The 16241-nt window shown below is 41.4% G+C and overlaps 2 protein-coding genes across 3 annotated transcripts in view; both read left to right on the top strand.

Moving 5' to 3' along the window:
* Nucleotides 1–5811, top strand: part of pald1a (phosphatase domain containing paladin 1a) — a 77672-nt gene extending 71861 nt beyond the window's left edge. The window contains 1 exon segment of the mRNA XM_042082989.1: nt 2882–5811. Coding sequence (XP_041938923.1) covers nt 2882–3031 — 150 coding nt within the window. The 3' untranslated portion in view covers nt 3032–5811.
* A 10091-nt stretch (nt 5812–15902) lies between these two features.
* LOC121700478 (A disintegrin and metalloproteinase with thrombospondin motifs 3) overlaps nt 15903–16241 on the top strand; it is a 73302-nt gene continuing 72963 nt past the window's right edge. For both annotated transcript variants that reach the window (XM_042083445.1, XM_042083446.1), the window contains exon 1: nt 15903–16181. In XM_042083445.1, the coding sequence (XP_041939379.1) occupies nt 16103–16181 (79 nt within the window). In that variant the 5' untranslated portion in view covers nt 15903–16102. The remainder of the gene's footprint in view (nt 16182–16241) is intronic.

The raw sequence follows: 16241 nt of genomic DNA on the forward strand, positions 1-16241 counted from the left end.
ACCCACCTGCATATAGAAAACGTCTCTCTGTATGTCCTTCCCTCCCACACACACACACACACACACACACACACACACACATACACATACACACCAAAGCCTTCAGTAGCACCAATGCAATTACTGAAAGCTGAAAGCATCTACAATAGACGTAATAAATGGCCTTACCGTTCTCATCTGTAGTCAGCCAGTTAGTGAATCTGAATTTATTACGGCCCCTCTCCAATTAAACATTCAATATGGGAACAAATGTAATTACATAAATTTAAAGCATTTTTTTAAAGCTATTCCTGCAGTTCTGATGTGCTTACAGAGCCATTTCAAACAGAAGGCAGGGGCTGAGTAAGTATTTTCTGCTTCTTCTAATTCTTAGTGTGTCTGTGGCCACCCTGCCAATCATTCTGCATTCAGTGTAGAATTGAAACAGACTAAGGTGATTCATCATTACAATTCTCAGGAGTACCACACAGGCAAGAGTAGCCTGGGTCATTGAAAAATACAATATTTTTTTTCCGTCTTGATCGATTGTTGCACCTCAGCAGTACAATAGTTTATTTTTGTCGGGAAGAATCCATTTGAAAGAATCAATTGTCCCATGGGAAGATAATTATATATTTTTCTAAACTCTGAACTCTTTTGTTTCAAAGAGGCAGATTGATTGCCCTAGGCTTATGAATACAAAAAGCGTAACTTTCCCTTTACAGGAAAGACTTGGACACAGCATAGCCATCTGAAGTGGAAAATTCAGTTATCAGCATATTTAATAATTTCAGGTCCTTTTTTTTCCCCCCAGAGTCAGTTCAAGATGACGAACCCCATGCACTTTCGCCAAGTCACTGAAAAAGAAGCTTGCAAACAATGTACAGTATTTGTTTAGTCCGCATTTTTCTTGCATCGCCATGGCATCGAGCAAGACCCGAAGGTCATCCCCGTGGGTTCAGTGGGTCTGGCACACTTGTACACGCTGTTCTCGGCGCTCTCCCCCTTTCTAACTTGGCCTCAGAAGCTATAATCAGCATGTAAGATGGCTAAGTGCTGCTCCAAAACCGCAGGGGAAATGTCATTACCGGCAGCAGCTATTGGGCAGAGGCAGAATTGTTGTGTACCAGGCAGGGATGTGGACTGTGATCTGGGGGAGGGGGGTGGGGGGTTCTCAGAGTCATGACCACATATTCCTCTATTTCTACACATATTGCTGCCCACAAAGTAAAAGACTGCAGTAAATTACTAAGCTAAAGCTGATTGCTTCAGGTCATTTCTATGAGGCGAAAGTGGTCTCGCACAATTCCATTAACACAATCTTGTGGGGGAATGGTGGGATCGTATGTAGCCATTTCCATCAGGGTGTTTGTCAGAAGGTTATGGATAGGTAGGCTGGGGTGCACTCCACTCTGGATCAATCAACGTGTGTGTGTCTGCCTAATGAAAGTGTGGTGAGGTTGAGGTGATTTGATGCCTCCATCTGAGTTCACAAAGCCACAACAGTCTGTGGAGACCAGATTTGTTTACCATAGTAACCTCTAAGAGATGGGAAGTTAAACATTGAAAACATTCAGGATGGGGGTCGGAAGAGGTAGGGGGCAAACATGGTACAATGAGATGAATTTTGTGTTTTTGTTGAGGGGATGGCTTTTTGTGTCCCTTGCTTAGTGATACTACAGAAGAGTGTGCGTGTGTGTGTGGTGTGTTTTTTGAAGGGAGGCAGTTGCTTTTTCCATAATATCAGACTTGCAGGGTTGAACTTTGTTGGTGGTTTGTGTTATAATGATTTTCCCACCAGCCTTTACACACTTTTACACACATGCACACACACACTTAAAACACACACCCTTATGGAGTGCCCAGCAACAGGCCCTGCACATCAGCCAGGGCTCACACCTCTCAGTACACACACACACACACACACACACACACACACACACACACACACACACAAGCACACACACACAAGCTGTGCCATTTTTAATGGTGTGTTTTCTCCTCTGAGCTACACTGAGGGTCTGTACACCCCCCCCCCCCCCCCCCCCCCCCACACACACACACACACACACACACAACCACAGTAATTGTGTCATGATGGGACCAGATGTTGTCCTTGCTTCATTTCCAGTATTAATGATGTGTGTGACCTGTGGCCTGGAGAAGTCCGTTTCCCCCCCACCCCCCACCCCAAATCCTCTGAGCAAACCTCAGTTAATCTCCCGCAATGCATATCGAATGGGGTGATGAAAGATAGACAGTGGGCTAATATGTTCAGTGTAGAGGAAGCTTATGTTTTACTTAAGTAATGAGAAATTGGGTGTTGCATAACTGCTCTTAGAATAAATGATAACTTTTGTTTGCATGCAAGAGTGTTCATTTAAAGTTCTGTAATGGACGTTCTGTTATCTGTCATCATCTGTTATTTTGCCATCACAAAGTGCATTTGTTTTCAGACCGGCAGTGGATGGATGTGCACTTGTGTAAGGCAATTTTAGATTGAAGTGGACAGTTAACTGTCAGTCTGAGAGTCAGAAAGTTGGCACAGCCGAAAGTGTCGCTTTGGTTGTAAAATATTTGTGTTCTTAAAACAGATTTCGTATGTATTTACATATGTTTTTTTGGTTTTGTTTTTGTATTTGTTTACATTTCTTTGGGGGGGGGAACATCTGAAACAAATACAGTATGCTATAAGGAATTATGAAATGCACTGTTACTTTCCCGAAACCTTTGTAAAATAATTATCCAAAAAGACCCTCGTCTCAGACATTCTCATTTAATTACTGTAGTCATTGCACAACTACAACACTTTTGAGAATCCCTCCTGGCATCGATCTCCTGGTCACACTCAAGTTTTGAGATCTCTCGTCTAACTTATGCTGTTGTGTGTTGTGTGCGACAGGTGGCGTCCCGGGCAGGCATTTACGACCTTCTCAACCGTCTGAGCTTCTCCGAGTTCGAGAACCCAAGGGACTCGCCACTCGCCAGCCTGCGTCGCCGCTGGCAACAGCAGAACGCTCAGTCGCTGCCTTTTCGTGGAGAGTTCATCTGAGCGAGAAGCTGAGCTTGGGAACTGTCCGAAGAAAAAAAATGTCTCTCTCCCCTTAATTTTGCAAAAAGCAGTCTCTCTTTTTTAACAATGTTGCTTTTTAAGAAGCTGTTCTCTTGTGTTTTAGTTTATTTCTGTTCACTACTGGTATGATTTTTTAAAGATGTTTAATATGAAGGACTGTTTTTATGTTTCTATAACCTGCCATTTTGTGAAGAGCTATTTAATTTGCTTACATGCATTTAGCCTCTGTCTTAGCTGTTAACATTTGATTTAATACTTTTTCTTCTGTCATTTCAATGTACATCCCATTTCACAATTCACTGCTGCTACCTAGGAGCAGTTTTGAAGAAGATGATAATTCCAGGTTTTATAGAAAGAAAAATGAATGAAACAAAATCACTCCAACAGAGTCTGATATGACCATTTTTGGCCCGCACAACAGGATGTACACCTACACTCTGTACCATGATTGAAACCCCAAACGTGTGTGTGGGGAGTCCAAGTGTGGTGAGCTCTGCTTCCGTCCTGGAATTCCTGTTCCATCTCGAGCTTTTGTTTATGAGCAAATTACAAGACACAAAAAAAGAGATTGAGGGTTCCAACCTTCAGAGATTTGGGACTGATACTTGTGGTCTGCCCTATTCGGTGTGTCTGAATGTGTCTCTGATGATCGTAGAGCACATTTGCTTCTGACGATCGCACATTACAACAGTGGTTATTGCTGTACGTACTAAGTGAATAGAGACGATGAAGTCATGCAACATTGCAGTAGGATTTGGCTAAATTAAAGAAATGGTAATGACTGTGGTTATTCTATAAAACGATTGCTGTACAGCATCATCATTAGCATGAACTCTGCCCTTTAATCCATGGGAACCCTTCTGCTTTGTGATTGGTTTAGGCTTTGCTCTCTGGAGGTTGCTCTGGAGAGATTTCATGATGTACAAACTATGAGTCTATGTGTAGTTGACCTACGACAGGAGCCCATAGCGAGATCAGTAATTATGGTAATTGTCTCCACATTTAAGAATCATGTGCAGGGACTAATTTCCTCTTCACCTTTGAATTATGAACACACACACACCACATCTGTAATAGCTTGTAAAAAAAATCCTTTAAAGTACAGTGCTGACATTATTTTAATGATTGTCAACATTATGTAGTACATGAGAAAAGCCCAACCTCTCTGCTCTGAGCTCATCGTTGGACTCCCACCGCTTAAACTCGTATTAAACCAACACACAAATTGGAAAACGGGCAACGAAAAAGAACCTCAGACACAAATACCTTCTGTGTCAGAAATCCTTTTTCCCATGGGAGTCTTTCCAGGCCTGCTCTCAATAAAATGTGGGGGTATATTACACAGCCATAAGGAGATGTCTTAAAGGGCTTGCAGAGATGCTGGTGTTGATTACTCACCGTCTTCTGGCCTCAAACAAACCCGTTCTGTGTGATGTCATATCGCGGCCCCTATCTTGAGATTCTAGAGGGCAACATTTGTATTATTTTTTTTATCCTAGATCCAGATGCTGTTGAGTGGGCACTGTATTCTGGAATAACCCTAGCCAAATGAATGGTGATATTTACGTGATGTTTTTGATCAAGAAAGAACATGCCCTTGTGGATATGCATTAGTGATATAGGTGCCATTACGTCATTGTTAAGCATTTGTTTTGGTCAAAGTACATTTCTATTAAGTTTTGTAGTATCAGTCTCCACATTTCTGAGAAAATATGCTTCATACAGGCAGTGTAACAATACATTTCATTGAAGTCTTTCATCTCAGTTGACATATTAACATTTGCATACTGTCATCACATGTATTAATTTAAGTCCCGTGGTAACATTTCCTGTACCTGTATGTAATAAATGTAAATGTGAGTTATAACTATAAAAATCTGTACAATGCATTGCTGTCTGAAGTATTGCACGTATACCACATTACAGTGGCTCATTCCCTCCACTCAGCAGTCACAACATTTTGTGCCAACAGGAGAAACATGCAAGTTATCAACCACTTCCTATTGTTTCATTCCTTGCATTTGTTGAAGATGCATAACTTCAGCCCATCCCTCTGATCACCTATGTCATCAGGTTGTGTGCGTTACCTTTTCGTCTGCATGGCTTGACTTGTAGAGCTCAAGACTAGGGCCTAGAGTAAACCAGGTCATGCAAGGACAGCAACCACTTGCACTTTGTTCGTGACTTGAATGAAGTATGAGAGGTGATGTCAGGAATAGACCTCAAATGTGAAAGAATGTTTAAAATCACTAAATTGTGGAGTATTGTGTGAATGAACTTGCACAGATTAAGTCACTGAAGTCCATAAAAAGATGACTGTGATTTTTATTTTTTTGTTTTGTTTATACAACAGGTTCTTTCATCGCGTGTTTTAAGTAGCCTTATATCTAGCCATCGCTTGCCGCAATAATCTACTTGATTGCTTTTCTTATCTTTTTAGTTTTAATTGGTTAAATGCTTTAGGCATACTGTCAGTTTTTGATACTTGATGAATACAGAGAGTACAGCTAAATGTTTAATAATTAATTGTAGAGGTATTTTTTAATGTACCTTTTGCTGTATGTGTCTTTCAGTGATTTATTCATTATAAGTTCTGCATGTACATTTGTAATTTAGAGATCATAATTTGATACTGTAGTTTTGAATATATCTAAAATTCTCTTGCAATGTCATCTTTGTTTTACTTAACTAATGACCAAATTTAAAAATATTCAAGCTGTATTCTCACTGATTAATATCATAATAAACATGTTTCATAATGTCTGGCTCAATTTCTATGGAACAATTTTAGATATTTTGGAAGCGCCCTACAATTAATATCTAATTATCTTCTCACACAGAGGGCCCTAATATGGTGGGCAAAGTACACAGTCTGCCTTACATCATAAGATTTTCAAGAGATTTCACAGTCAGCCCCGCCCACCTAGATCTTCTTTCTGGGAGATCTAGTCTGGAACATCATAGTTCCTAATCGTTTCCCTCAGACAAGAAAATGTCAGGCATTTAAAAGATACATACATTTCCTGAATGTTGCAGCTGTTTATTGTCAGTATAAAGTTTAGACGAAGTAGAAAGTAACGTTAGGAATCTCTGATCAATGTGATTGGTAAGGCTGGACCAATGATTTCAAAGTTAGTGCCCGTCACAATGCAAGTGTTGGAAACGTTTCCCAATCGAGAGTTATCAGACTCTATTCACTTTGTGAAAGAGTTTGGATATTTCCAGGCTAATCCACTGCACGATGGGAAATAATTTAAAGGAATCTAGTTGCAGTCTTGTAAATAGTGATCCTGCAGATCCCTTTCACAAGATTTGGGAAAGATTCTTGAAAGATAGTAGTCTTTTGAGTAAATCTTTCCCAAATCTTGTCAACGTCTTCTGATGTATGGGTAGCATTAAGATAATTTAATAACTAGGTAAAATGAATTTGCCAATTTAACACCATGGGTAAGACATTAACAGCAATCACTGACAAATTAGCTCAATGCTCCCACATGTCACATAATAGCTATAGTTCATGCACAAGAACTGCCTTTTGTATGTTGTTTTGTATATATAGACTTTGCACTTTCAAATTGATTGACTAGTGCCATTTGTTCTCTTGTCACAGTTTTCAATATAAAATGTCTCTCAGTGCCCCTAAGAAATCCTCTCTTCAAAAAAACCTTCAAGTGCTTAAAAGCGTACATTCACAAAACTACTCTGAAAATTGAATGGCAAGCACAAAAGACCCTGCAATTTATTTACACCAAAACCAGACATGATTCATTCCTTGTCATTGACACACTTCAAGAAAAATGAAAATAAAAGTTTTCTTTGAAACTACGCTTGACCATGAAGAGGACCCCATTTACCCCTCACATCCTCATATCCTCACAAAAGCATCATGAAGATGAATGAAAGTTCACTTTTTTTTCGGCGTAACTTGCAAGGACGGAGTGGGGGATGCGGCGCAAGTGGAGAAAAAATGTTTTTGGCTCACGCTCCATTGTGTGTGAACGACGAGGCTGGCTGCGTCAGTGGCTCGTGGAACACTGCTCTTTCCCTCCGCCGAGGCCAGATTTGAAACGGGTGAAACGCTCACCGTCCAACTAAGTGCATGACAGGCCTATCTCAGGAGTGCGGAAATTGTTTGGATTTTATCGCGCCAATGGCCTCTTATGGATTCGTGCAACTTTGTCCTCTTGGATGCCATTATATATGCCGTCACAGTGGTTTCTGCAACTTTAATGCAACTGTTGACAATATGGAGGACACATACATCTAATGTAAATACATACATTAAAGGTACACTATGCAGGTTTAGGTATATTTGGCGACTGTAGAGCTCCCTCTAGAGTCGCAATGTATATATATTTTACTCTGCTGTTGTAAATAGCAAACTCCTCGTGACTTATCCCCCCTGTACACAATGAAAATGCTTTTGTTGTGGAAGTGAAGGATTAAGAACAGGCAAAAACGATCTCCAAAGAGCTATATCTACTGACAAGGTAATGTTAGATGATTCTCGTGAGATTTGTCGGGCTACCGTTCTTTATGTTGCATGGCTGGTTACGACTCGGTCGGTAGTGACACACTACATCTATGCTGTATAGCTATGCTAGGACAATTCGCCTATTACAAGTTTGTTTACCATCAAATTGGCTTCGTAAAGGTGAAAATCTGGCATAGTGTACCTACACCTCTACTGTGCCTTTAAAGGACAAAACAGAGTAGACATTAATATTGGGACACAGTAGTTATTTGCCATTCCCTTAGATTTAAGTCAACATTGCATTCATCACTCAAAAAGCATTCTCATTTACTGACATGATAATTTACCTATCGCACCTTTAACTCAAATGATGAGTTAACTGAGGTTATTCTCCTCTTCCCATGGAATTCTTATCACTCTTGAGTTGTCATGAGGCAAGACAAATCTCAAATTAATTTTATTTACCTTTTTTTTTTACCTTTCAGTGACAAAAGAGATGACATTTTCAACAAGAAGCTGAAATCAAAGCAAAACAGGCACATTATTGTCCTTAATCTCCACAATCCAGCCAATTTGGTGGACAAGAGTATTTGCGTTACGTAATCTCTTAGAACATCCATGGCCACAGCTTCTACCCTTTAACCAAAGCACCAAGCCAACAAAACAAAACAAAACAAAACAAAGCTGACGTTAGATCACAGAGCTATTCAGTTGCTCGACGTGGCCACTCTGACTCTGAGCTGGAGATAAGCCGAAGAAAAAGAAGAGAGGACGGCTTGGGTCGAGGGGCCGATAGGGCGGCCTCCCAGCTTTGAAATGCTCTCTAGTCTCATTGAGGACCCCTCCGTCGGGTAACTCAAGCTAGCAGTTCAGAGGGATCCGCAGATTACATGCGGACAAAGGGCTGCATTGAGTAAGGGGTGCGCAGCCAGAAGAGGATGTCATGAACTTCATGTGAAAGGCTACCCCCTCCCCTCTGCCACCACCCCCTACCCCTTACCCAACCCCACCAACTACCTCTCTTCACCTCCACAGATGAGCAAGAGACTGAGAGAGAGAGAGAGCAGAGAAGAGAAAGACAGGAAATAAGACAGAGAGAGAGACCGAGAGAGGGAGAGATAGAGTGAAAAACAGACAGAAAGAGAGAGCGAGAGAAAGACAGACAGAGAAAGAAGAAGAAAGAGCGTTGTTGAGCTTGTAACAACTCCCTCCACTCTCCCCAGCCTTCTCTCTCATTTCACCCCAGTCTCAGCTGCATCCAATTCTTGGCACAGACCTCCGAGGCTACAACTCACCTCAACTGGCCTCAGAGAACCATTTATCCATGCATTGTCTACTCTAGAAGGTCAGCAGTTTGATGCCATTCAGAAACTAAAATTGTGCTTTCATTTTTCCTTTCAGAAGCCATAAATGACGTCCTGCTATAGCCATCTGTTTAGCTCGCCTCTGGCCCGCCTATATCAGATACACCAATGTGATTGGTGCAGCTTGGCTCCAACGGCATGGGTAAGGAGCATCAAGACTGATTGCCAGTGACTCGCTGAGCAAATTGAAATTGAGCTCTCGCGAGAACTCTGGATTTCCAGGGTAGGTAATAGCCCCAGTCCACTGATTGTGTTAGTGTTCTCTTTGTTCTTGGCAACCATTACTGCAACCAGCTGGCATATCAGTGCATCTGAAAACAGATTCTGATGTGTGTTATTACAAATCTATAAGTTTTCTAGTGTTGATAGTCAAATATGCTCAATCAGTCAATCAGGTTGCTTCATCTAGTTGCTCTAAGGAGACTGGTCCTTGTCATAATTGATAATTGACATTGATTAATATTGTTTAAGTCACACAGCATGTTCAAGTTCAAGTTCAAGTCTATTGTACTCATGAAAAAAAAGATAAGAGAAGATAAAAGACAAAAACTAAAGTGGCAAGTGCAAAAAACAGGAGGTGAGATTGGTGACATTAGGTATGAGGAAGAGTATGGCAGTTCATCATCCTGAGGGCTTGTGGATAGAAACTAGTTCTGTGTCCGCTGGTAAAGGTCTGTACTCTTGTACCTTCTATCAGATAGGAGGGTGAAGAGACTGGCTGGGATGACTGGAGCCAGAGAGAATCCGCTTGGCCTTTCTCCAGTGCTGGCTGTGAAGGTCCTGAATAGTTGGTAACTTAGTCTTTGTAATGCAATGCGCTGACCTGACCACCCTTTGCAGAGCTCTGCGGTCAGAAGAAATACTCTTTTCTGATTGGCTGGCGGGGTGGCTTTTAATTCTGAATAATGGGACACCTATGAAGTAGATCTGGTAAAAAAAGTTTAATCGGCGTTCCATATCAATGCTTATGAATGGTAACGATAACAACGAGGACGACGGTTGAGCCTGGAGGCAGGCTTCGCAACAATGGAATCAACTGTAAACAAGCTAACTGTCCATGCTATCGCTGTTATAGGGCCAACGAAAGTTGTACAACAAGCTGAAATAGTGAGCTTATTTTTAAACGGAACCGCGTGTTTCCTTTGCTTTACAGTGATAAGCGGGATAATGGCCTTCGAGGTGTGTCCTGTTATACGGAATTAATGGACTCGGGCGGAGGCAACTCCGCTGCGCGTCGGGGAGTTCTTTGCCCCTCGCCCTCGTCCATTAATTCCGTATAACAGGACACCTCGGCGGCCGTTATCCCTTACTTATTCCACTGCTTGGTTGAATTTCCCATTGTCCTACGTAATTTAGAACGACCATTAACCGTATGTTATCTGCACACCTATGAAGTAGATCCATTTTTTTGGCCATATCACACTTGTATATTAATTCGCCCGAACTCGTTGTGAAGTTTAAATGAACCGTCACGTTGCATCCGAGCTGTAAAATGCAGACGTTCAGAACATAGCAACATTGTAACATATGACAGAGGTGGCTTTTAGCTATGGATGACAGCAGGCTAAGTAAAATAGCGATGTTTCAAAGCTAAAGTTCATCAGAATCTTGGGATACGCCCGCTTGACAACGGGAGAGATAGAACTAACGACTGGCCTTTGGCCATAGCAACCATCCATTTAGAACTAGTAATTTAGAACTAGTAGTTTGTCCTGCAAGTTGAGAAATTAGTTGATATGTGTCGGAAGAAAGTAGTTCTATAAACAAGACAGTTTTAGCGATTAAAACGTTTAAATTGTAACAGGAAATGAACACAACGCAAGTGGCAACAGTGGAATAAGCGGGATAATGGACTCCACCTCTGCTTCGCGTCGGGGCCGTTTTACAACCTCGACCGTGCATTAATTTCTGTGAACAGACCACCATGTCGTCCATTATCCCTTACATGCTGTGATGTTGCCAGTCAGGATACTCTCAATGGTACAGCGGTAGAAGTTGGTCTTTTACCGTCCATGCTAGACTTCCAAAGCCAATGAAGAAAGAAGAATGAAAAATATGCAAAACACAATCACAACCAGGGTGTAAAAGTAAAAAGTCTGTAAAAGTCTTTATGGCTCGTTTTGTCTTGAGGAAAGACACTGCTCCAATGAGTTTAAGCAATTAAATAATTTTCTGTGACTGCTGTGTCTAACAAATTTTTGTGACTGCTAACTCCCCTAAATCAATGGGTACTGCTCTCTCTCTTTCTTTCTCTCCTGTCCCTTCCATGTGTCTCTCTGCCGCCTCTCCTTTCTCTCTCTGCCCCCTGTCCTTTCTCTCTCTCCCTCTGCCTTCTCTCTCTCTCCCTCTGTCCCTATGCCTTCTCTCTCTCCCTTTCCTTCTCTCTCTATCTCTCTCTCTCTCCCTCTGTCCCTCTGCTGTTTCTCTGTACTTCAGAAGTGCAGCTGCTGTGCATCTTCCAAACGTCTGAAATATGGTGAGCAACATATTTTCTCAGCCCACTGGGGTGAGCTGCCCACGCTACAGACGCTCTCAGGGAAAACAATCCATGCCTAAGGGTCCAGCGCCAGTTTCCAACAGCCACCCAGCTACTTGATTCCTTCCCCATCGAGGAGGCCACATTCTCAGCCATAAACACCATCAAGTTTCTTCATTTTGAACAGCATTTAGCCAGTGGCTGCAAGCTACTCATACTTACTGAGTTGAAGATAATGTCTTCCAGAAAGAGTCAGGAAACACGAATTAAGGCTGATAGTTTTAATCCTTCATTGGATTTCCGAGTGTTAACAGCAGCACAGATAACATATGAGTCTTTGGCATGAGCTGTTGTTGCTTTCACTTGATAAGTTCTGTCGGAGCTGAATTTTGAGTAGCGTACAGAGGTATGCTTGCATGCCCAAGAAAAAGGAAAAGGTACTGGGAAGACAAATGCTACCACTGATGTGGTCTACCATTGTGGGGAGGCCTCAGTATAAAAAAGACTTCTGAACCTGGCAAAAATGCCATTCCCAGGAGTGGGCTTAATTCGTGTGGTTGATTATTATGGAGGATGGAAAAGATGAGCATCTTCGCCTTTCTCTTCATGTTCACTGCATGAAAAAAAAGAAGAGGGTGATGAAGAAGTGGAGGAAAGGAAAGAAAAAGAATTACGTAGATGACCTCATCTGCATTTTGGTTTTGGGAAGAGCAAAATGTGGCTTCTATCGTACACTTGAAGCTCCCAGCGACAGCAGCTAATCGAGCAGAAGAGAGCGCAAAGCCAGCCTTCAAGAGCCCAGACTTCAAAACGAGCTGTGAGACAAAGTAACTACCAGAGCCTCCAATGTAGTATAAAATTGCTGTGGTGTATTGACTGGACCGCAGACTAAGACTGAGCCTATTCATTTCATCGGGGCGTTGGGAACAAAGTGTGTGTCTGTGTGTGTGTGTCTCTGTGTGTGTGTGATGAGGGGCGGGATGGGGGGAGGGGGGGTTTGTGGAGGTGGCAGTGATTGGGGGAATGGTTTGGGGTGGGGGGCTGCAGGCAAGGTTTTTTAATTGAATACTCTGCATATTGTGGAATGACATTCTGCCTTTCTGGACACACTTAAACTCCCCCCTCACAAACCAGCACTGGGAATGGGGAAAAAAAAGGTTGAAGCATAAGAACCCTCTTACAAAGCGGTTAAGGGCCTCCATCTCCTAGTGCCATTAGTTTGTTTAAATGTGCCTACCTATTATTATTTATAGTTGGAACACAATGTACTTGTCCTCCTCCACTGTTTCCTCCTGTAGATCCTCCGGGAATGAACGTATGGAAGTGTATAAAAACTACACACCTGTAACTGCTTCACACTCACTGTAGGCCTTGCATGGAGTCTGTTACTAAGGCAAAAGAGAGGCTTTGGGGGGAAGGGGCTCTAAAACTAAACAGACCGCAAACGCACTCTGAAAGCCCTGGAGAATTCTTGAGGGGAAAAAAACAGTTGTCTAGACAACATTTCAGTTGGGATATTGCTGTGTTCATATACATTAGAGCTGGTGTGTATTATGGAATCTATGTGGTGCTGTTTTACTTCTTTTTTCTATGCTCTCATTTTGAGACAGACTTTCCAAGAAATTAAGAATTAGGTCTGGTTCCCCCGTCATGCCCAAGACCATAGACTGACTGCTGAAGGCCCAAAATGTCAAATGTTATCAAAGGTCCTAAATTGCTTGAACCTTTTTGACTGAGGCATGATGCTTTGGGAGCTTTTAAAATTAACTGTTGAAAAACACACCGGCAGAGATGCTGCTGGCAAAGGTTAGCGAGCTCCTATATCCTATATCCATTACTTTTTCAAAATGCAAAATGTTACTTCAGTCTAGCAAACCTGAAGTGTGTGTGTATGTGTTTGTGTGTGTGTGTGTGTGTGAGTGACTGTGAAAATATGGAAGTACACGTAGCAGCTGTATAAGTCTAGTTCAGCTCCTCACAATTCTACTTAAAGGTTCCAGTGCAAAAACTGACATCAGTTCATTGACTTCTCTCCATGATATACAGAATGAATAGCTCTTATCGGCATGTGTGCTCACCATGGCAATATTTTGAAGTGTGTGCTTATGCGCTCATAAGTTTACACACCCATGCTATAGTTGACTAAAAAGAGGAATAAAAACATCACCTTTTGGAAATTGATCTTAATGCCTTAATTTTCTTAGATTTTCTTTGTGAATGAATTATGTATCATACATAAATAAATGTTCATACTTAAAATACATGGGGCATAAGTATACACACCTCTGTTAAATTTCCATAGAGGCAGGCAGATTTTTGCTTTTAAAGGCCAGTTACCTCATGGATGCAGGATACTATGCATCCTGATAAAGTTCCGTTGGCCTTTTGAATTAAAATAGCCCCATATCATCACATGCCCTTCGCCATACCTAGAGATTGGAATGGTTTTATTTCAGTTAGCCTAAGATGGTTTGATTTGCATTGAGAGATGATCTTATGAAAAGTACCCCATGCCCTCAGTATTTTAAGGAAGAACATTTATTTATTTACAATACATTATTCATTCACAAAGAAAATTGGTGTCCTTAAAGGATGGATTTTTCTTAATTTTTTTAATTAAGGCACTAATCAATTTTTTATTCCTCTTTTTAGTCAACTTTAACATGGGTGTGCAAACGGGTGAGCACAACTGTATGTGTGTGTGTTATGAGAGAGCTGTTAAACACGGAAATTTATGAGCAATGTTATTGGGCAATGTTCCTGCATTGTTTCTTTTTCTGGCATATTCTCATTGATATTTGGGGGGGAAAGAATTATTTCTGGAGAACTTTAATCATCAGTTGGCAAATGTTCATCCAATCCGAACCCATTGAACTGGTTGTAGTTACCCAGCAATATTGGCCAAAAATGTTCTTTAAAGTTCACATTTATAGCTCTCTTCTTGTCCTGGTTTTCACATGGAATAGCTGTTCGTGTGAGAGGAGGCATTCTAAAGTGTGTATTTGTGAGAAAGAGAAAGACAGAGAGAGAGAGAGAGAAAAAAGGGAAAGAGATAGAGAGATCACAATGAAACTTAATGTGTTCACAGTTGCCTTTCCCAGACGTTCAGAGATCTCAGCTGTAGTCTGAGTCACTGCTGAGAGGTTTAGTCTAGCCTCTCCCGGACAGTGGGTCAGTCAACTGCGGTCAAACAACCACCCTGGGGGTCCCTCAATGAGCACGCTCTCCCAGGTGCACTGGGCTGCTGATGTCACTCCCCAATCATCTGTGTTGTTGCTGGAGTGGGTTGACTGTCTCAAATGACTCATATCCAGGCTGGAAACTCTCCCTCTGTGTGTGTGTGTGTGTGTGTGTGTGTGTGTGTGTGTGTGTGTGTGTGTGTGTGTGTGTGTGTGTGTGTTTATATGTTTATTCATCTGCACACACACACATATGAAAATGTTTCAAGGATGCGTCTGACTGCAGCTGAGAAATTGGTTTGATCTAAAGGTAAATTGGAGATGGACAGTATAAGGCTATTTAGCATTATGCCATTTTGATATAGATAGATGAATAGTGGTAAAGTGGAAAGTGGTTTGATTCTTAGATGTTATGCTTTGCACATGCTTATTTCATAAAGGTGAAATATGCCTTGACTTCAAGAATCTGGAACTGCTGCTTTGGCCATTATAAGACACACATGAATAGGCTATAACCTAGAATAATGAGATATGTTGTAGTATACTATTTCAGGAGAAAAATGGCATAATTTGAATTTACGGGCATGTTTGTAAAGTTTACTGTAAAGTTTGATCTCTTTTGAATTCTCTGAGACTGAGGAACTCCATCACTTCCGGGTGCGCGTGCTCCACGCCCCGTCCAGCAGGCGGTGCTGCTTTAAAGACTTCCTTCGGACTTTAAGGATACAATGAAAACATGAATGAATAAATATTTTGGATTCCATCGACAGTATTTGTTCATACAGAGTAACCAAAACACTGCCAGCTGTTTTTTCCTCACCTATTGAACTTTCCAAAATGGTTAAATAAGTTTGTATGCGTTCTACGCTATGCAAGGAGGAGAAAACATTAAAATGCCATTGTAAATACAAAATATATTTGTCCACGTCAAACTTCCTAAGCACAACACGGCAAAGATAAAGTTAGTTTCCGGATAGCCAAGAGCCAGTATTCCCTTCGACAACTTGTCTTTTGATGGTTGAATAGTTAGACAATACAGAAGTATCCGAATTGTGCAGAAATGGAATTTTGACTCATAACGACATTGCCTAATTTTGCTTCCAGTGACAGCTGGACTAGTCGACCGTCGAATAGTTTTACTCACTTGGAAAAAACTATGTAACAGTTACAGTTTAAACCAGCAGATATCCTGTAAAGCGACTGCCACGGTCCCATTTCGAACTTTCTTTTTGGTCAGAGCGCAATGATTAGCCGGAGAGTTGTCGTCATCCGCAGCACCCTTGATTTTTTTCCCCTTTCTAAATGGATGGGGCTGTCCTGGTTATTGCCCAGTTCAACAGAGGCCAAAGGATTGGAACAACTTTGAACACCCGTCAGTTTGGCGTTCTCCAGTGACATGCAGAATGCTTCGCTCTAACTCTGTGTGTACAGAAAAATAAACCTTTCCGATGAAGAAAGAAACCAGGAGAAAAACGCACCACAGTCTACAATAAAAAAAAAGAAAACTTCTCAAGCTGGTTTGAGGGGACTGCTTCAATTTTCATTCTAGGCATCGCAATGGATTATATTTATGTTTTGTTTTACTGCACAATATGTGTATTATTTTTGGATTATAGACACGCTGCAAACTCTCATGGTAAGTTTATATTTTTCTTATGATCTCAGAGACATGAACTTGACAAGAAGTTATTGCAGT

Source organism: Alosa sapidissima, chromosome 24 (assembly GCF_018492685.1).
Source record: "Alosa sapidissima isolate fAloSap1 chromosome 24, fAloSap1.pri, whole genome shotgun sequence".
Taxonomy (NCBI): domain Eukaryota; kingdom Metazoa; phylum Chordata; class Actinopteri; order Clupeiformes; family Clupeidae; genus Alosa; species Alosa sapidissima.